The sequence below is a fragment of the Balaenoptera musculus genome, chromosome 7, assembly GCF_009873245.2.
Source record: "Balaenoptera musculus isolate JJ_BM4_2016_0621 chromosome 7, mBalMus1.pri.v3, whole genome shotgun sequence".
Taxonomy (NCBI): Eukaryota; Metazoa; Chordata; class Mammalia; order Artiodactyla; family Balaenopteridae; genus Balaenoptera; species Balaenoptera musculus.
In genome coordinates, this window is record NC_045791.1 from 78221185 (window position 1) to 78243383 (window position 22199).

At 37.9% G+C, this 22199-nt stretch overlaps 2 protein-coding genes across 3 annotated transcripts in view; both read left to right on the plus strand.

Annotated features, from left to right (window-relative positions):
- The window catches only part of SGO2 (shugoshin 2), a 28276-nt gene extending 12222 nt beyond the window's left edge, over window positions 1-16054 (plus strand). For both annotated transcript variants that reach the window (XM_036859020.1, XM_036859021.1), the window contains 4 exons: window positions 2586-2794; window positions 4525-7716; window positions 9178-9328; window positions 14284-16054. In XM_036859020.1, coding sequence (XP_036714915.1) covers window positions 2586-2794; window positions 4525-7716; window positions 9178-9328; window positions 14284-14299 — 3568 coding nt within the window. In that variant the 3' untranslated portion in view covers window positions 14300-16054. The remainder of the gene's footprint in view (window positions 1-2585; window positions 2795-4524; window positions 7717-9177; window positions 9329-14283) is intronic.
- A 3417-nt stretch (window positions 16055-19471) lies between these two features.
- LOC118897972 (aldehyde oxidase) overlaps window positions 19472-22199 on the plus strand; it is a 51849-nt gene continuing 49121 nt past the window's right edge. Inside the window, exon 1 of the mRNA XM_036857661.1 lies at window positions 19472-19818. Coding sequence (XP_036713556.1) covers window positions 19774-19818 — 45 coding nt within the window. The 5' untranslated portion in view covers window positions 19472-19773. The remainder of the gene's footprint in view (window positions 19819-22199) is intronic.

A 22199-nucleotide genomic window follows, 5' to 3' on the forward strand; every position in this document is an offset into this window, starting at 1 on the left:
TTTTCCTTCTGCCTGAAGAAATCCTTTATTATTTAGTGCAGGTACTAGCAATGCATCCACTCAGCTTTTATTTTTCTGGAAACATATTTATATCACCTTCATTTTTAAAGATTATGTTTGCAATTATAAAACTTTAGGTTATTAAATTTTAGCAATTTAAAGGTATCATTTCATTGTCTTCTGGCTTCTGTCTTTACTGTTGAAAAGTTGGCACCGTTCCTGCAAGTTGAGGAAGTTCCTTTTTATTCTGGTTTGCTGAGAGTTTTAATAATGAATTTGTATTGAATTTTGTCAAATTTGTTTTTTCTGAATCTGTGGAGAGAATCATAACTTTTCTCCTTTGTTCTATTAATGTGACTTTGATTTTTTTAATGTTAAACCAACCTTACATTCCTAGAATAAATTCCACTTGGTCATGGTGTGTAATAATGGTGTATTATTCTTTCTATGTGTTGATGGATTTGATTTGCTAATAATTACTTAAAGAATTTTGTACTTATTTTCATAAGGAATATTGGTCTATAATTTTCTTATTATATATTTGATAGGTTTTGATAATGGTTATGCTGGCTTTGTAAAATGAGATAAGAAGCATTCCCTCTTCCTCCATTTTCTGAAAAAAATTGTACAATTGGTATTTCTCCCTTAAGTATTTGAGAGAATTCATAAGAGAAGTGGGTCTGGAGTTTTTAATTATTAATTTCATTTCTTAGATAGATATGGAGGGCTTTTCAGATTTTCTGTTCTTTTCAGGTCAACTTAGAAAATATTTGTCTTTTTAGAAAATTATCCATTTCATCTAGACAGTAAAGTTTGATCAAACTAGTTAGAGTTATGTCAATTTTACGGATCTCTTAAAAAAACTCAGCTTTTGGTTTCATTGATTTTTGTTTTTTCTCAATTTTTTTTCAGTTTCATATTTCTTTGGTGTCTATACCTTATTATTTCCTTTTTTCTACTTATTTTTTAAAAATTGAGATATAGTTCACATAACATAAAATTTCTCATAATATGAAGTTTATTTTTTAAAGTGTACAATGCAGTGGTTTTTAATATATTCACAAAGTTGTGCAACATTCACCACTCTCCAATTCCAGAATATTTTCATCGCTCCAAAAAGAAAATCTATATCCATTAGTAGTCATTTCTTATCTCTTCTTCCCCAGCCCCCAGCAACCACTAATCCACTTTCTGTCTCTATGGATTGCCTATTTTGGACATTTCATATGAATGGAACCACACAATATGTCGCCTTTTGTGTCTGGCTTCTTTCACTTGGCATAACATTTTCAAGTTTCATCCATATTATAGCACGTATTAGTATTTCATTCCTTTTAATGGCTGGTTAATAATACTCAGACTTGTTATTACTTCCCTGTGATGAACAACATATGAAATCTCCTTTCAGTTCTATAATCCTTAGCTGGGCCGCTTAGAATCTTTCTCATATATGTGATTCAGGAATGAGCTAGAGATTTGGAGAGAGGTTATGCACAAAATTTGGGGCTCCCCTGTCTACTTTTCCTGTCATTTCTCCCATCACACACACTTTACAGCAGTTGTAGTTGCCCCGAATTCTGACCTTGAACTAATAAGACTGGATTTCTAACTTCTAGAAAATGTGGCACTGACTGAGGTTTGTAAACAGTGAGAAGCTCACCCTTTTTCTAAGTGCCAATCCCTCTTCTGTATCTAGTTGCTTTTTATTCACTCTCCAGTGACTTCAGGTAGTTGTTTTTTTTATATTTTGTCCAGAATTTGTAGTCATTGTGTTTGATAAGGTTGATTCAATAGTAGCTGTTTGGCCATTACCTGAAGCAGAACCTCTCCTCTGTAAAATAAACAATTTTTGCTAACCTGTTTCTTCAAGTGGTATAGACATTTCCTCCCAATGGCTATTCTACTAATAGGTGCCTTTAAATTTTTAACAAATATTTTCTAGTATTTATTTTTATCATTATCAGTAATTTTTAAATATCTATGATTTGTTTGGCATACAAAGCAAAATCCTTATCATTGGAGCATATTACTCTTTCTTCTCTGAATTCAAAAAGGTCATTTTGTCTATTTCCATAGATTTCTTTTTCCCCCCATAGATTTAACTACTCTAGGAATATGGCTTTAGTTTACATGGATACCTTTTGGAAACACAGCAGACTTTATTACACACAAAACTTTACATACAAGTTGTACTTGTTTGAAACCAGAGGAAGAGTTTTGGCTTTTCCATAGAATTAATTACAGGAAAATTATAAATATTATACATGAATATTTATAAGTATGTTTGAACTTTATTCATTTCATTAATATTATTGTCCTAATAGCTCAACCAGTGATTATATCATTTATCTCCTTTTGGAGTCACTGGAGATAAGGGGGTAAGAAGCATTCCTGTTTTACTCCTCCGTACTATTAGAAACTACCTATTTCCTACCTATAATTGCCTTCATTGAACACAAAATGGTATCAGGGTGGGTTTGTGGTTGGATCTTAAATAAATGGAATATAGAAAGAACTATCCATGTAATTTTCTAAATAATTTTTGTAAAATACAAAATTCCTCATTCATTCTTACTTGCTTTTAGGGTTCCATTAACTTCAAATGATGATGATGATGACGATAAAGAGAAAATGCAGTGTGGCAATATCATGTCAAAGACATCACCTGATAGCCCCTCTTTGGTATCAACTCAGCATAACTTGGAATTGTTATTTCTTAAAGAAAATGATCAGAATGTTTGTGGTGTAAATGATTCAAAACACATTTCTTCTATTGTTGATATACTTCCCAAAGGTGAGATTTTTTTTTTTTTAATTCATTTTGAGTGTCAGTATTAAATAGTTAACATTCATTGGATTTTCTTCTTGGGGGCCATCATGTATAAACAGTTAATAAGTTAGACTTCTTATGTTACAGATTTCCTAACTTCTACTATTTAAAATTTCTGGTGAAAAAATTAGTTTAAGAGTAAATATGCCAGGACTTCCCTGGTGGTGCAGTGGTTAAGAATCTGCCTGCCAATGCAGGGGACATAGGTTCAGTCCCTGTTCCAGGAAGATCCCACATGCCATGGAGCAACTAAGCCCATGCGCCACAACTACTGAGCCTGCGCTCTAGAGCCCGTGAGCCACAACTACTGAGCCCGTGTGCCACAGCTGCTGAAACCTGTGCACCTAGAGCCTGTGCTCCACAACAAGAGAAGCCACTGCAATGAGAAACCCATGCACCACAACGAAGAGTAGCCCCGGCTCACCGCAACTAGAGAAAGCCCACGCACAGCAACGAAGACCCAATGCAGCCAAAAAAAAGTAAATATGCCAACAAATGTCAGGTCTACAGTGGCCTAATACTACTACTCTGGAAACAGTATTTAGAAGTGAGCTGGCCTAAAGAGCTTTTCTTGGTATCTTAGCTTATGAATTGAAAGACATGATATATTATTTAGTTATATCTTCTCTTTTTCATAGATATAAAAATTGAGGTTCTAGATAAGTGTAGTGACTTTTTCAAGATCATAACCAATTGGTGATAAAGCAAGAACTTGAGCCTAGGTGATGGTTGAGCAAGAAAAAATGATGACACTTACATTTTAATTATATGGTATTTTAAAATAATAATCCTGTGGTGTAGTCTGGCTTATATATTTGACATAGAATTTCAGATTGGGATATGGAACCATAACTATATTGAATTTGGAGTTTGAATTATTTTTCCTTTCTAAAAGGTATATGACTGTGTGTATATAATTTTTATAAACTTTAGGTACCTGCTGATAACATTTTGATAGTAATCCTTATCAGAGTTATCACTGTTACTTGGGTTCATTTCCCAGACTCCTCTCACTTAGAAACATATGTTAATGTTAATGGCTCTATTGTTGGCTATTCTCCACTCTACTGCTGAGGCCAAGGCAGAGTGAATTCCCAGTATATATTTTCTGTAGATAGAAATGTAAAATGTGACTTATGACTACTCCATTCAGTTCTACTTTATTTATTTGTTAAACATTTATTTATTTTTTATTTTTGGCTGTGTCGGGCCTTAGTTGCGGCACGCGGGATCTTCATTGTGACATGTGGGATCCTCTGCTGTGGCATGCGGGCTTCTCTCTAGTTGTGGCACACAGGCTCCAGAGCACGTAGGCTGTGTAGTTGTGGCGTGTGGGCTCCAGAGTGCGTGGGCTCTGTAGTTGCAGCACGTGGGCTCTCTAGTTATGGTCCACTTGCTCAGTGGTTGCAGCGCGCGGGGTTAGTTGCCCCACGGCATGTGGGATCTTAGTTCTCTGACCAGGAATTGAACTCTCATCCCCTGCATTGAAAGGCAGATTCTTAACCACTGGACCACAGGGAAGTCCCCTACTTTATTTTTTATCGGCATAGATTCTTCATAATATTAGTATCTGAACAGAACACATTGTCAGAAATCCTTTCTCTGAAACAGTTTGATTCCTAATCTCATTTGTTTAAAATAATAAATTCCTTGTTACTACTTATTTCTGAATTTTGTTTCCCTTTATTTTATAGAAAGCCATTCCCACTCAGACCAAAGTTCCAGGAGTTCTCTAATGAGTGAGATGAAAAATGCCCAGTCGATGAGCCACAGAAAGAAGTCATCTCCTAGTAATGTGACTAAAAGGAAAAAACGTGTATCATCTTGGGAATCAAATAATCCTGCAGACACTCCCTGTGTAACAGATTTGGATCAACAACAGATTTCAAGTCCAATATTAAATTGGAATAATGAAATAAAAGATTGTACTAACGAAGCAAATATTAAAATGCAAAGAAACATAATGTGCCTTCCTGCCTCATCTGAGTCTACAAGTGAACCTACTGCAGAGGGCATGAATCCAGTTCAGGTTAATGATGACTTTCAATTGCAAAAAACTGTGTATGATGATGACATGGATTTAACTGCTAGTGAAGTAAGCAAAATTGTTACAGTTTCAACAGGCACTAAAAATAAAAGAGATAATAAAAAACCAAATGATTGTGGAATGACAACTTTCAGAAAAGTGAAAGATCCAAGCTCTGAAAAAAAGAGAGAAAGATCAAAGAGACAATTTAAAAATAGTTCAGATGTGAATATTGAGGAAAAGATCAAAAATGGACCGGAAAGAAGATCTGTTGTCCTGGATGGCAAAGGGGATTCAGAAGAACCAAATTTTATTTTCAGTACTGAACAGCTGACTCAGTTGAACATGCTGAAGAAAATAACCCTTCATAATGGCTTTGATGAGGATGACAGACAAAGTACACAGTATAACAAAAAGAAGAAAAGAATTCATGTAACAGATGATCAAGAGGAAACATACTCTTTCTCCCAAAGTTCAGATAAATTCCAGCAGGACAGTAAATTTGATATGGGTCCTAGTTCTCTAGCTTATAAGAAAAGTAAAACTTCTAGACAGACATTTGTGATTCATACATTAGAAAAAGATAACTTATTCCCAAACCAAAAGGTTAAGGAAACCACCTCTGAAAACCTAGGAGTCACAAGTGAATTTCAAACAGCTTATCTTTCCAACAAAGATAATGGAAAGTTATGTGATTATGAGACCCAAAATATGTTAGATTTGAAAAAGCATGTCACTGATATGCAACCCACTCAGCAAAATGAATCAAAAATAAATAAGAAGCTTAGGCAGAAAATAAATCGGAAGACAGAAATAATTTCTGAAATGAACCAAATACTTGGGGATAATGCCAAAGATGTGCAAGGCCGAGGAAAAGGTAACTTTTCCTTCCAAACCCGAGAGGATAAAGAAATCATCTCTGGAAACCTAGAAGTTTCAAATGACTTTCAAAAATCTGGTATTTCCACTAGCAATAATGGAAACCTGTGTGATTGTGAGACCCAGAATGTATTGGGTCTGCAAAAGCAGATCACCGACGTGTACCCTGTTCAGCAAAATGAATCAAAAATTAATAAGAATCTTAGGCAGAAAGTAAATCGGAAGACAGAAATAATTTCCGAAGTGAATCTTTTAGCTAATAACGAAAGTGGGTATTGCCCAGAAAAGGGTAACTCTTTCTTTCTAACCCAGGATAAAGAAATTATCTCTGAAAACCTAGAAGGCACAAGTGAGTTTCAAACACCTCCTCTTGCTTCCAAAGATAGTAGAAACCTATATGATTATGACACTCAAAATGTTTTGGGGGTGAAAAAGCATGTTTATGATATACAACCTGCTTGTCAAAATGAATCAAAACTAGATAAGAAGCTTAGGCAAAAGGTATGTCAGAAGACAGAAATCATTTCTGAAATCAACCAAATATATAAGAATAATGACAAAGGAATGCATGACCCAGAAAAAGGTAACTTACTTTCTCTAACCCAAAAAGATAAAGAAATCATCCCTGAAAACCTAGAAGATGCAAATGAGTTTCAGATAGCTGATCCTTCCCTCAGAGGTAATAGGAATCCATGTGATTATGAGACTCAAAACCTTTTAGGGGTGAAAAAGCATGCTACTGATACTGGGAAGCAAAATGAATCAAAAATAAATAAGAGTCTCAGGCAGAAAGTAAGTCGGAAGACAGAAATAATTTTGGAAATGAACCAAAAAAATGAATTGAACGACGAAGGTGTACATGACACAGTAAAAGGTGCCTTCTTTTCCCTAACCCCAAAGGATAAAGAAACCATTTCTGAAAACCTAGAAGTCACAAATGAATTTCAAACGATTTATCTTCCCACCAAAAATAATGGAAATTTATATACCCAGAGTATGTTGGATTTGAAAAAGCATGTCACTGATAAGCAACCCGCTCAGCAGAATGAATCAAAAATAAATAAGAAGCTTAGGCAGAAAGTAAATCGGAAGACAGAAATAATTTCTGAAATGTACCAGATATATGAGGATAATGATAAAGATGAGCATGGCCAAGAAAGCTATACAAAAGATCTTAATTTAAAAATAAATAAATCTAAACAAAGACTTGAAGGCCAAGGTATTATCAGTGGATACTGTATGGAAATCAACAGTAATGAAAAAGAAAAGGGTGGTCAAATTTCAAATCCTTATAAACCAGTTAAAAAGCGTGGGAAAGAATCGTCAGGCAAGGCAAAGAACATTTTGGCAAAAGGTAACAACAAACCTATTTTGTACTTAACAGGTTCTTCACAGATGTCTGTCTCCTTAGAACCAGGTTTAAAACACACTACTGATGAGACAGATTCTGAGCCTGGAAACCAAATGGAACTACATAAGAATCCAAAGCAAAGCACTACAACTCTGAATAAAAAGAGAGATATCCCCTTCGTGGAAGTGACAAAGGAAGGAGAGTGCCAGGTCAAAAAAATAAATAAAATGACATCCAAATCAAAGAAAAGGAAGACCTTCGTAGATCCTTCTCCAGATAGTCATGAACTAATGGAGATAATATCTGACACCGTTCAGGGAATATCAGTTGAATCTGAATATGCTGTTAAGGAAAAAAATTTGGAAAATGAGGAAATTGTCAAAATTAAGCCAGACTTTTACACAAAAATGTTGAAATCTTTATCTCAGATATATTCACCTAACAGACAAGATTCTTCCTTTAACAGTGTTCCTGAGGGTTCAAAACCTTTGAGTATTTCTTCTAGTAAAAATCTGAAAGAAAATTTTGCTCTGGAGAGCTCACCCATCTTTCAAATAAGTGATGATGTGCATGAGAAGATGAAAAAGATGAAATTTAAAGTCAACCAAAGAACACAAAGATCAGAAATAGGTATGTCCATACCTGAAGTGATCAAGTTTTAAAATTATATATATTTTTTCATTTAACCAGTAAAGCATTTCCTGTTATAACTGATTTTTATGGAATTTTAAAACAATGTATAATTGTGTAGCCTGATCTGTAGAAGCAATATGGAGGAATTTAAAGAGAGTTTAATACTTTGAGAAGATAACAATGAGAGTGGCTTGGACATTTATACACTAAAAAATGTATTTGGCCTTTAGCACAAAGTTGTCTGATAATGGCATTAGGCAGATAATTTCCTTTTTCATATTTTTGAAGGCAATTGGGTGTTTTAAATGGATATAATAATGAATTGCCCTGGTTTGATTTTACCAAAGACAATTGCAAATTTCTTAAGGTTGGGACTCTCTCCAATAGCATATATTTAATATGATCAAAACTTATTCTAGGTATTTTAGAAGATTAAAAAATAAACAATACCAACTCCCTTTCCTCAGAGTACATGTATGGAAAAGTAACAGGTACAGTGTTTAAATATGGCAAATGCTTTAATAAAACCACACATGTTAAGGGATGTAATGACAGGGAATAATTTTGGCTAGAGGAATCTGCAGAGGCATCATCAAATAGATAGCATTTTAAGCCCTAAAGGATAGGTAGGATTTTTACCTTTAGTGTTTATTTCTTATTTTCCCCAGTTATTAAAATAATACTCACTCATTGCAGAAAATTGAAAGTAGAGAATCAGAAAATAGTAGAAAAAACAATCACCCAGAAGAACTGCAGTCAACATTTTGGCATATGCATGCAGGCTTGAATCTATGCATTTTAAAATATATACTTGAAATCATACTATATATAACTTACTTACCTCACTTTTTCCCCCTAACATTGACGTTCTTTTGTTATTAGCAATTTTGCAACATTAGACATTCCCATATCAATTAAAGTTTTCTACTGGGAGCCTAACATTTCAATATATGTATGTAGAACACTAGGATTTTTATGGATAAGACTTCAGGTAAAAGGAATACTGACGCAAAAGAAGTGCCAAGGTCTAGAGTTGCAGGACATTTTAGAGACTGGTGAGCCGTCTTTCATCTCTGTTCCTCATGGTGCCTTTCATAGCGTGAGCAGTCGACGACAAATGTTGAATGAATGTGCAGTAATTTGTGTGATTCTGTGACTAGAGTTGAATTCATGAAGAATTTCTGTCAGCCTAAATGTGATTTCAGAATAAAAATATTGCAGGCTACTACTTTGATAGTTTGTCTTAAATGGTAGGTCTCTTTTCCTCTCATTATTGCTAGAAAAAAACTGATTTACAGATAATTTCAGTGCTACTTTTGTAAAATTTAAAGTTATAACTTGATTATTAAGTTTAAAAATTTGCTACCAATAATTTACAAACCAGTAAATATCCTATATGTAGTTCCATATTTCTATATATACTGTTAAAAATATTTTTGAAAACAATACTCTTTTCAGGTGTTAGAATGCTACAGGACTTGACAAATACCAGTTTTGTTTCAAATAACACTGCTAAATCTGAAAACAAGTTAGAAGATCTATCTTCGGAGCTGTCAAGCCGAAGAAGAAGGTGTACTCCTCTCTCTTTAAAAGAGCCAAGTCTCAAAGGGTGAGTATTTTAATGACATAAAAGCGATTTCAGTGCGGTACTATAAAATACGTGCTTTCAAAAAGATTCCTGCCTGAATTAGTATTTGAAAACTTCTGAGTATCAGTGAAGCAGGTATTGTTGACATGTAACAACCACAGTATGATCTGGGTAAGATTTGAAGAAATGTCTTCTTTTATTCTTTGAACAGGCTTAAAAATTTTTTTTTGTTGCCTATAATTTGCAAACCTCATTATTTGTTACCCCCATTTATTGATTTTCTACCTTGTCCTTAGGAGAATTCAGAGTGTTTATATGTCCTTTGGTCTCAAAGAATAATAGTCCTTTTTCTTTTTTTTTAAAACCTCAAACATGCACCCCAAAAGAGGGAATAGTACTCCCCCCACCATTTATCCATCCCTCAGCTTTGAGAGTTATCAATATTTTGCCATATTTACTTCCGCTATCCGTTTTTTGTTGTTGTATCTTGAAAGCAAATCCCTAATATTGAGTCATTTAATTCCTAAAACACTTCTGTATATATCTCTAGAAAATAAAATCTTAACAAAACTGGACAACAGTGATCACAACTAACAAAATTATCAATAATTCCTCACTGTCATCTAATAGCAAATCCCAATTCACATTTCCTTGATTATCTCAAAAATGTCCAAATGCCTTTTATATATGTTTTATTCAGAATCTTATTTTTCCAAGGATAAATGAAGTTGCTATTTCAGAGAACCTGATCATATTTGGGATGGTATTTCCAAAAGGATAGAGAGAAATATCCTCAAATTTTCTCTTTGCATTTGTTTCAGTGTTTGCTTTTATAAAATTAGACATTGATCGTTTTTGACAGGTATTTTAAAACAATAACCAGCAGGTGGCAGCAATGCAAGAGAGGGTGCAAGACAAGCCAGTTAACCAAGGGCTTTTTTAAAAAGCAGCTTTATTGAGCTATAGTTCACATGTCGTATGTTTCACCCATTTAAATTGTACAATTCAGTGGGTTTTAGTAGATTCACAGATACGCACACCATCACCACAGTCAATTTAAGAACGTTTCTTCATTTCAAAAAGAAACCCCATGCCCTTTAGCTGTCATTGCTGTACCCTCAGCCCTAGACAACCAACCGATCACCTACTTTCTGTCTCTATAGACATCCTCTTCAGACATTTCATATGAATGAAATCATATAATATGTGGTCTTTGTGACTGGCTTCTTTCACTTAGCGTAATGTTTTCAAGGTTCATCCCTGTTGTAACATGTATGAGTAGTATTTCATTCCTTTTTATGACTAAATAAAATATTCTATTGTATATATACACCACATTTTGTTTATCCATTTGTCTTTTGATGATCATTTAGTTGTTTCCACCTTTTGGCTATTATAAATAATGCTCCTATAAACATTTGTGAGTTTTTTTGTGTACATAGTTTTCATTTCTCTTGGGTATTTGCCTAGTTGTGGAGCTGCTGAGTCATATGTTAGCTATGTTTAATCGTTTGAGGAACTGCTAGACAGTTTTCCAAAGCTGCCGTACCATCTTATAGTCCCACCAACAGTGGGACTCTGTTGGGTTCTGATTTCTCTATAACCTCACCAGCACACTTGTTATTATTTGACTTTTTGATGATTCTAGCCATACTAGTGAGTGTGAAGTGGTATCTTATTATGGTTTTGATTTTCAGTTCCCTAATGACTAATGATGTTGAGCATCTTTTCATGTGCTTATTGGCCATTTTTATATCTTCTTTGAAGAAATGTCTATTCAGATCCTTTGCCCTTTTTTCAGTTGGGTTATCTTTTTCCTATTGAGTTGTAAGTTAAACTTTTTATTTTGAACTAATTTTATACTTAGCAGAAAGTTGTAAAAATAGTAAGAGGTTTCTCATATGTTCCTTACCTAGCTTTTCCCAATTCTGACATCTTACATACCTATAGTACCATTATCAAAGCTAGAAAATTAGCATTGGTACAAGATCTGGGCACTAGGTATTCTCACTGCTTATGTTGTGTTTTATTATCTGTTGTTGCATAACAATATTATCGTAAACCTGGTGGCTTAAAACAACACACATTTATTTTCTTTTGGTTTCTGTGGACCAGGAATCTGCACTTAGCTAAGTTGGGTGCCCTGTGTAGTGTCTCACAAACCTGCAATCACGGTGTCATCCAGGCTGATTCTCGTCCGGAGGCTCTCCTGGGGGAAAATCCGCCTCCAAGGTCACACAGATTGTTGGCAGAATTCATTTCCTTGTGGTTTGGGCCCCAGCTTTTTTGCTGTTGGCTGGAGGCTATCCTCAGCTCCTAGAGGCCACCATTAGCTCCTTGCCCCATGGGCCTCCCAACATGGCCACTTACTTCAAAACCAGAGAGAGTCTCTAGAGCAAATCCTCTGGCAAGATGGAGTGCTATATAATGAAACATATACTCAAAAGGGAGACACCCCATCACCGTTGCCATTTCTGTTGGTCAGATGCAAGCCACAGCTCCTGTCCATATTCAAGGAAAGGGTATTATACAAGGGCATGAACACCAGTAGGCAGGTATCGTGGCGGGGTCCTCCACAGAGTCTCTACCACAGGGACAATTGATATTAGGCCCCATCAGCAGACAGAGCTAGGAAATGTATGTATTATACTAATCCATGAATATGCATACTTTTATATTTATCTATCTATGTGTATAGTGAAAACCTTGAGTTTAGACTGATACCTCTGATTCCTGTTCAACATCACAGGGTTCATTTTAGCTTTGCTTATTTTTAATTTCTTTCTCTATTGGTAAGTAACCTGGCTCTCATTATCTATGATATATTTATTTATTTGTTTGTTTGTTCAATTCTAGCATACACATAAAGTAGTTTCAGAATTGCTGACCCATATCCCTATGAGAAACATACTAACTAGATCATAACATTTAGGTACAGTTCTTTTTGTCTTAGGTTAGTTCTTTTCTTACCACCCACCTTCAACATAATTATGTTATTCATTTGTTATTGTTTGTATTCCATTTTCTTCTCCCACATCTTGGTAGGTTTAGTTGTTTACTTTTGGAGTATGTGAATCATTTCTTGGGTTGTACAAGTCAGAGCTATACAAAGTGGTATATGCAGAGAAGTGTCAACTACTTTCATTCCTGCTACCCCATTCCCATTACCCCTCCTTTCTATCCTATTTTCACCACCTCCTGTGGATAATCAGTTCCTTTAGTTTCTGGTTTATTGTCCCTGTGTTTCTTTTGCACAAATAAGCAGATATATATATATCACCCTTTTTCTTACATAAAGGTAGCATACTTAACTACTTTTTTGGGCTTTGCTTCTTATCATTTAACAGTATGTTCTGGAAATCACTCCATATCAATTTGTAGAGATTTTTCTCATTCCTTTTTACTGCTGAATAATACTTAATTTAATTAATTCTCTTAAAAGAGCTACCTATTCTAAACTAAATATAGCAAAATGCTGTAATGAAATAGTATTCTATTTTAGTTTAGATCTTCTGGGCATGCAGATTATCTGGTAATCAGTTTAGTTGGCAAATTTTTTAAAAGCAAATATCACAATGTACATTAGTATAAATACTAAGAGTAATAACAATCCAGCTGCTGTTTTTTTCCTTTTGGATTGGGAATGGCATGCAGCAGGTATATCACAACTTTTGATAGGCCCCCACTGAGAATAAATCCTGATGGAAACTGCTTACAGTATATTATGGAGTGGTCATCATAGGCATTGAGAATAGGAGCAGCAGGAGTTATCAGGAAGGTAATACAAATATATTTTTTAAAGTCTTTATCTCTTAAGTCCCAAAGTACTGAACATAACAAAAGGGGACATTTTAAATAGTAAAAGCCCTAATCCACAAAGAATATGTAATAGTTATGATATTTATGTACCAAATAGCAGAACAACTACTTTTTTGAAGCAAAAACTACAGGAGATACATGGAGACAGATAGGAACACACTAATAGATTTTAATATACTCAGTATAAAACAAATAAAGTGGGCAAAAAATAAGTAAGGAGATGGAAGATCTAAACAACATAACGAATAGGGTAAATCCTATGTATACATATCAAACTCCACACTCTGATAAGAGAGAATACATATTCCTCTCAAGTGTTCATGGCACAATTACAAAAGCATATCCACACCATGCTATGAAAAACATACACCATGACCGAGTAAGATTTATTCCAGGAATGCAAGGTTGGTTCAATATTAGAAAACCTATCATCATATACCATATTAATAAACCTAAGAAACTAAAGCATATGATTTTTTCATAGATGCTGAAAAAAGCCTTTGACGAAATTCAATGGTCACTCATGATTAAAACACTCGATAGACATTCAGGGATACTTTCTTATAATGATAAATTGTATATACGTACCTTAATCCTAAAGGCAGTATCTTGTTTAATGAGGAGACAATGGAGGTATTTCCACTTAAATTAGGAACAAGGCAAGAATGCCCACTGTTTCTGCTACTATTCAACAAGGGATTGATGAACTCAATTCAAAATGGTGGTTACTTCTTGGGAGATGAGAGAACTGTGATCTCGTCTCGCAAAAAGGAGCACACTGGAAAGGGGCACACTGGAGGCTTGTGAGGTGTGGTAAGAGTTTATTTCTTAACCTGGGTGTAGGTGTATCAGCATTTATTTGAGTTTTTAAATTGTACATTTTTATATATTCTTATATGTATGCTAAAGTTCATAATAAAAAGGAAATATATAGTAAATCATGAAATGTGTAAAATCTATGTTGATTAATTTCTCTTAAACCTTATTTATAATTCCCACTATCATAGAGTATTTTAAATATATGACAAAGCTTTGGGGTTTGAGGAAACTGCTTTCTACTGGTATGATGCAGCAATTTTCCTCTCCATACTTTGCAGCAAAAGCATTAGCTTTAGGTTGTTATTATTGTTAATCTTCCTTTTTTTTCTACTTTGCAGGAAGATGAGAAGATGAGTGAATTTATACATTCTGGCTTTTCTGAATTCTCAAACCATAACAAGTCAAAACAAGGATATAACTAAGATCAAGAAGATGAAATGCATGACAAAAAGTTTTGGGTTTTTTTTTCTTTTTCATTTTCTGCCTTTTCATGGAGTGTTTATTCTTATGTATAGATAATATGCATAAAATAGCTATTTTGTAATACTAAGCTTTTAAAATTATTTTGGTCATCCTATAACATCTTCCTGCTCATTTAAGCTCCTTTCAACCAAACAACCTTTAACTAAACAATAGCTATTAGCCTTTTAACCAAATAAAATGTATTATAAATACTTTTGCATTGGTTATCTTGTTGTACACCAAGCTATCTTGTTTTGTTTTGTTTTAAAAACCATTCAGTAAATGTGAACACCTGTAAGATTTTAAAAGTCACCTTCTGCCCTGGCCAGTTGTCTTTCACCCTTCGTTCTTCAACTTTCAAAATTACTTGTTCAATTGCAGCTTCTGTATTACTTCCATTATATGTAATCTGATGACTTGTCTGAGGGGTTAACCTCTCAGGCTCTTTTGAATTTGGTTTTTATAACTTTAAGTAGTAAATCCTATTCCTATCTGAGATTAATGAACATAGCTTACTGTATTCAGATGACTAGTCAAATTCTATTCTGCCTAGATGGAAAAGTTTTCTTAGACAATATCCGACAACGAAAAGGGTGGGCCCAGAAATCTGCATTTTTAACAAGCACCGCAGATAATTCTGGGGCAGATTGTCCTAGGACCAAACTTTGAGAAACTGCTGTAGGACTACAGAGTCCCACAGAACTTACTCATTATCAACGGTGTTGGCTGAATGGAGGCTAGAGGCTTTATTAAAGGAACAGTTTACACAGTGGTTAAGAGCTTGGCATCCTGACAGTCTGTTCCTTTCCTGTACTCCTATTACTTTAAGGCTTCGGACCTCCTAGAGTCATTCTCTGGTACTATGTTTCCTATTGTTTAGTTCTATTTCTTTCTCCTTTCCATGAGGTTTGTCTTTTCTTTTTTTCCGTTCCCATGCAAATTATTTTTCATTGTATGTATCACACTTATAAACCTTTTCTTTTATTGTTGGCGGAATTTGGTCACAGCAAGAAACAAATTTCCTATTCCCATATTATAAAGACATTTACCCATGGTTTCATTTTGTTTTTACATTTAAATTTCTGATTCATGTGTATTTTGTTTCATGGTGTGAGATATGAATGCAATTTTGGCCTTCTTCCAAATGATTCCCCATTAATTAAAAAGTCCGTGTTTTCCACTACTGATTTGAAGTGCCACCTTTTTAATGTTGTATTTCCATGTACACTGAAATTTACTTCTCAAGTTTCTGTTCCCTTTACTTGTCTGTTTCTTTTTATGCCCCACTACCATCCTCTTTAAATTATAGAGACTTTGTGGGAGTTCAAAGTTTCCCTCATGGAGGTTTTCCACATTTCTTGATGCCTAGGCATTCTCTCTTTTTTTTCCTGGTAATATAAATGGGAAATAAACTGTTACTGTTTGCAGTATTTTCCAGATCTATCTCCTGAAAACCAAGCTATCTTTACTCCCTTTTTCTCCCCAATTCTTAATGCCTCTTGTTGCTTTCTCTTGTCTAATTGCATGGCTGCTACCTTATGTTAAATGTTAAATAGCAGTGACAATAGTGGGTATCCTTGTCTTGTTCCTGATTTTCATGGGAATGCCTCTGGTTTTATCCCATTAAGTAAGATGCTGTGGTTTGAGCTGGTTATGTATGTTTATAATCACATTAAACTATTATCTATTGATTATTATTTTACTGAGTGCTTTTTTAAAAAATTATGAATGAATGTTGAATTTTGTCAAGTGACTTTTGGCGCTGATGGAGACTGTATTAGTTAGGGTCCAGCCAAGAGATAAAAACCGCAGATATAAATTGTTAACCATATTCTAGAGAATTGAACAGGAACTGAAAAGGCAAAAGGGACTAGGGGAGTATCATAGAGGAAGTAACTATGGGAAGCACCCACCATCTCTGGGGCTGAGGGAGCACAGAGAAAAGGATGGAAGTATTGAAACCTAAAGGCTTAGAGGAAGACTTTAAGGAAGACTTTAAAGGTTTAGAGGACTCTGGGGGGAGGGTGTGCAACTGGTTGGTGCTGTTTCCCTGAAGGGCTACACAAGCCTGGTCCCATAACATGGAAAAGCTGCAAACTGGAGCCAGCTGTGGCCGCTGAAGTCAGTTGTTCCCGCCGCGTGAACCACTCTGTGGTGACGCTGACAGGAACAGAGAGCAAATGTCTCTCCTCCGTCCTTCCAGTTCCCCTCTGTCACCTGTCGCCAAAGACTGGAAAGGAACCTGGCAAAGGAGAAATGTGGTTTGCCAAGGCCTAGCCTTAAAGTGGAGTAGAGAAGTGTGGATGTGAAGTCAAAACACAATAGCTTAATATGAATCAGCACAAAAAAGATATATGATTATCCTCCTTTGATATATTCACATAGTGAACTATATTCATTAATTTGATCCTGAAACAAATTCTCGCTCTCGTGGAATAAACTCCACTTTTAAAAAAAAAAATTTATTTATTTATTTATTTATGGCTGTGTTGGGTCTTCGTTTCTGTGCGAGGGCTTTCTCCAGTTGTGGCAAGTGGGGGCCACTCTTCATCGAGGTGCGCGGGCCTCTCACTGTCGCGGCCTCTCTTGTGGAGCACAGGCTCCAGACGCGCAGGCTCAGTAGTTGTGGCTCACGGGCCCAGTTGCTCCGCGGCATGTGGGATCTTCCCAGACCAGGGCTCGAACCCGTGTCCCCTGCACTAGCAGGCCGACTCTCAACCACTGAGCCACCAGGGAAGCCCCAACCCCACTTTTTAATGTGTGCCAGCTCTTGTCTCAACCCTAAGCCCATCTCTCTATACTTTGCTGTGTGATGCCAGAACTCTGCAGATCATGTTTCTTCTTTGCTAGCTGACTTTTAAGCTTCTGTCAATAGGGGACGATAGAAGGAGATGGAAAGTCAGAGAGAGGGAAGCGGGACTTGCTCCTTCCTGTTGGCCCGCGCTTCCCCTCAGCGTCACCTCAGCGTTGGTGCTTCACGCGGGGGGCGGGGGGCGGGAGTGGGATGACACGTGGTCCCAGCCACCAGCTGGTTTAGCGCTCCTAGAGCCCACACTGCTTGGGCTGCACCCCCTCACGGGCCTCAGGCCTAGCTCGTCAGGGAGCCGCCTCCAGGCTCCTGAGGGAGCAGCACCCTCCTCGCCACACGCCATCATTTGAAATCTGAGTGCCGACTGACCCCCGGAAGCCCTCTTCCTACCTCCTGAGGTATGAACAGCAGCTGAGCAGTGCCCCCCCCTCAGAGGTCTCCCCTTAAGTTTCCAAGTTCTAATAATCCCAGCCTCTTCCTTTCCCCCCCCCCCCGGGCGGTTCCTGTTCATTGCTGGAGGGAATGCAAAATGATACAACCTTTATAGAAAAGGTTTTGACAATATCTGGCAAAATTATTCAATACATATGCGTATAAAATCATTTGACCCAGCAATCCCACTTTTAGGAAACTATACCAAAAATTCTCTTGAAAAGAATACAAAACTTTCACTATGGTATGGTTTGTAATAACAACAACAAAAAAGGAACAACATAAGTAACAATAGGGAGCAGCTAACTTGAAAAACAAGTGAAAATGAAAACTATCAAGATGGTGACAAACACAGAGATAACTGACTTTAGAAAAAGAATTTTAAATGTGTATCTTTATTAGGGTATACTCGAAGAACAAAAGAACTGTAAAGAAATCTTAAACTTTTATTCACTAACCTTATTGCTGCCATAACATTGATGTGGTTGTTTTGAAATAGGTCTAAGGACAAGATAAAGCAATTATGTTGAAGTTTTAGAACCAAGATTTTTGGTATAAGCGAAAAGAGATACAATTGTAAAACCCAAGATGGTTAAAAAAAATTGAACCTGAATTAAATCAAGGCTTTAGATCCCTAAGCAGGGTACAAGAAGTCAGTAGCATGGAGGAACAAAGAACACCAGGGAGAAGCAACCAGTCATATTCAAAATGTGGTTCATTCTATAGGACAACTGACCTAGGTTTCTTCTTCAACGTGTTGATAGCTTTAAAAAGGAGGAGTGGATGAGGAGACTATTCTAGATTTTAAAAGACTGAAGAGACAACAAGGACGTACATCAAGTAGAAATCAAATGTAAAAAGACATTTTTTTAAGACACTGGGAAATTTGAAGATATTAAAATACTCATTTTGTTATATTTGATAATGGCATTTTCCTTTGTAAGAAAAAAAATTTTAATGTATACTGAAGTATTTAGGGGTAAAATAATGTGCTTGACATTGGCTTTAAAATACTCCAGAAAAGACATGGGAGTGTGGCAAAATGTTGCAAATTTTTAAAGCTCAGTGAGTCAGGTGTGTGGGGATGCTAGTTGTACTCTTTTATGTACAAATTTTAGAAATTTTCACAATAACATGTATACGTTTACATAGATGAGATGGCAAATGTTCTAGGTATGTTAAGAGAAGTCTGGAAAAGAGTGTGAGTCCATTTGAGCTTTTAAAAGGTGTTATAGTGCAGATTTCAAAAACGTAAAAATAGACCCAGAAAGTTAACAGTGGTAAGTTCTAAGTTGTGGACACAGGTGACTTTTCTTTTTATGCTTTTCAGTATTTTCCAAGTTTTATTTTTTATTTTTTTAACATCTTTATTGGAGTATAATTGCTTTACAATGGTGTGTTTCTGCTTTATAACAAAGTGAATCAGTTATACATATACATATGTTCCCATATCTCTTCCCTCTTGCATCTCCCCAAGTTTTATTTTTAAAAAGTTTTTCGAGATGTTTTACATCACTATTGGCACTCAATAGATAAACTTTATAATGATTTACTGGATAAACTGAATAACGATAAAACTTTAAAAAAAAGTTTATATCAAGGTAGCTCTTGATATAAAAAACTGGAATTGTTTGTAAAACTGTGAGGTAAAGCTGTAAAACCATTAAGTTCCTTTCCTCCAAAGCTGGAATGCATGTGATTGTTTATCAACTATTAAAAGTACAGGATGAGGCAGGCGTGGTGGCAGGAAAAGTACAAAAAAACCCTACTGTTCCCGGACTTCAAATCTAGCTGTAAAGCCATTAAAATATGTACTAATATAAGACGACCGAAGAGAGTCACAGGACCCGCCCTACCTGCTAAGAGGCGGGGGAGTGGGGCGCAGACGCCCACCGCCGCAGGCGAGGTAACGAGGGTCTCAGCCAATGGTCTCAGGCCGGCGGGAGCGCGGCGGTGACGTCCTGATATCCGGGGGAGAGCTTTCCTGGCTGGGCGCTCACGGAACTTTGGATCTGAAGTGGGACTTTATCCCTCGGGGGTGGTTGGACTTTAGGCCCCTGCAAGCCGGTCTGCGTCGCCGGGTCCCAGGTGCCTCCTCTGGATCCTCGGACCGCGGGCCGCCACCATGGACGGGACGGCCGAGCTGCTCTTCTACGTGAACGGCCGCAAGGTGAGCGCGCCCCGGGGCTGCCCGGCCGCTGCCGCCGGGCCTCCGCGGTGCTGGAGCGCTGCTCACGCGCCGGGCCCTGGGCTGCACGCGGGTTTGCCTGCGCGTCGGGGCAGGGGAAGGATGCGTCTTCAGGGACTGCCTGGATCTTTGGGTCCCGCCTTCCTCATGCTCCTTTCTCCTCTCCTTCCAAGACGCACAGGCTGAGTATCAACCGCACCCCACCCCATAAACAGGAAGAGAAATGACTGTCCCTATTCGGCAGAGTCAGCACTCCCAAATCCTCCCTCCGTCAAACCCACCCCCAAACGGGAACGTCTTTCATTAGGCCTCAGCTCTTGGGTGCGTTTGGATGAGCAGAGAGCGGTTTGGAGTCAGGACAGCAACACAGAGACGAATTCATTGAGACCTCTCACTCCCATCGTTTCCAGAGTCACAGCTAGTTCCTGGCAGCGCTGAGCCGACACCCTCCTCTGGGGACTCGAAGGTCCTTAGTGGGTCCACTGCTGGCGCGGCAGCTGTCCTCTCAGCAGCCGGGCTGGCTCTGCAGATCCTCTGGGGCAGTTCCAGCGACTGTCCGATGTTTGGAGGCAGCAAAGCGCCCGGGGAATCCTTTAAAACACTCCCACGGACGTGACCATAGATGGCTCACTCTTCACGTTGTCCCAGCATATTGCCGCCACTGTGCAAGGGGGAAACCGAGGCAGGAGTGTTAAAGGGCTTCCTTAAGAGCAGACAAGGGAGCAAGGGCCGTGATCGCGGCCTTTCCGCGTGCCGGCGCCGTCAGAGACCCCCTGTGATCCCTGCTTCTGGGCCGGGATAGCCCGACTTTCCCTGACACAGGGACTCACCAGAAAGCTAAGGACGGTCAAGCATCAGGGCCTCTCACTTGTGAGCCCTGAGCCTAATCTCGAATTTGGATTTTGTATTATTTTTCTTAAAGAGGATTCCCTCCCCCAAACTGTGCAAGTTCTAGGCCCTATAAAATCTTCCTCTGTTCCTGCTGCCTGGATTCCACCCTGGATAAGAGGAACTTGTTTTTCCTGAACTGTGTTGGGGGCCGTTAGGACCCCCTCGCAGGACTGCTGTGAGCGTGAACCATGATAAGGGCGAGGATGGCAGATGGGAGTGGGTTTGAAGTGATCACATGATGTCATTTTTCTTTTTCTTTTGTATAACTGAATGGTATAGTAGACACAGCTCTGGCCTTTATATTTGGACAAACAAGTATTCATTTCCAGCTCTAATTCTTATGGAGGCAACCTAACCTAGCCTCTCAGTTCCTCTGTTAAAGAGAGATAATACTGCCTACTTCACAAAGAGTGATGGTGAGTTTTTAATCTGTTTGTTTAAGGGCCTGCTATATGTCAGTGTTCCAGGGCCCTCAGGGGACATGACAGAGCACAGAAATGACCAAGTCCCGGTCTGCAGGGAGTTTATGTTGTGCTGGGGAGACAGACGACAAGCATATAAATAAATAGAAATGTATCAAGCCAGGCAGTGATAAATGCCAGGATAAAAACTAAAGCAGAGTGAGGGGCCAGAGAGTGGGCGAGAGCTGGTTCTTCAGGCGGGATGGATGTTTAAGACTTTCTGCGAGGCTGACATTTGAGTGGTGGCCAGTATGAAGTGAGGAACAGACGTCTGAGGGAAAAGCACTCCAGACCGAGGGAGCGGAGGTGCAAAGATCCTCAGACACGAGGATTTCTTCGTGCTCGGGGGTTAGCAAGGAGGGCGGTGGGGCTGGAGATGTGGCCAGGGGCTTTGGAGGAGATGGTAAGGGTTTTGGTTAAAGGAAGAAACAGGTGTTTGAGTCTAGCTTCTTCTCCCCTGCTCGCAAACAAACTGTAGTGGAATTTTTAACATAATGGCTAATAATGGTTTGTGCTCTGTTGATTTTTAAAAATAGGTAAGCCGGTTCTTATCTGTGGGCTTGTTTTATCTATGGGCCAAAAGTCCTGTGATCATTTGGAAAGTGCATGCTAGAAATATTGATTTCGTTTTTGCAATTACCCTGTTAAAAGAAATTTTGTCACCCTTTCCCTTTCCTGCCCCTCCCTTCCAAATTCTGTTAGGTGTGTGCTTCAATCCCAGCAAGCAAGCCTGATTGCCACATGGATAGAATTAGAATAAAGTCTCTGGTTCAGAGGGTGAGTGGCTGTCGAGAAAAGCGAGAGAAGAAAGCCACCAGGAGAGGGGGTCTTGAAGTCAAACATAACCTCTGGGATTAAAATCCTGCCCTTGAAAGGAAGCTTTGAAGCCAGTTAGGAGACTCTGGGTGATGTGACTGGCCTCCAGTCTGGGTTTTTTGCAGAATCCCCCCAAGTCACCAAAAGGTGTCGTTGGGTAGGGGCTAAGGGCATGCATGTTGGTCAGAGATCTAG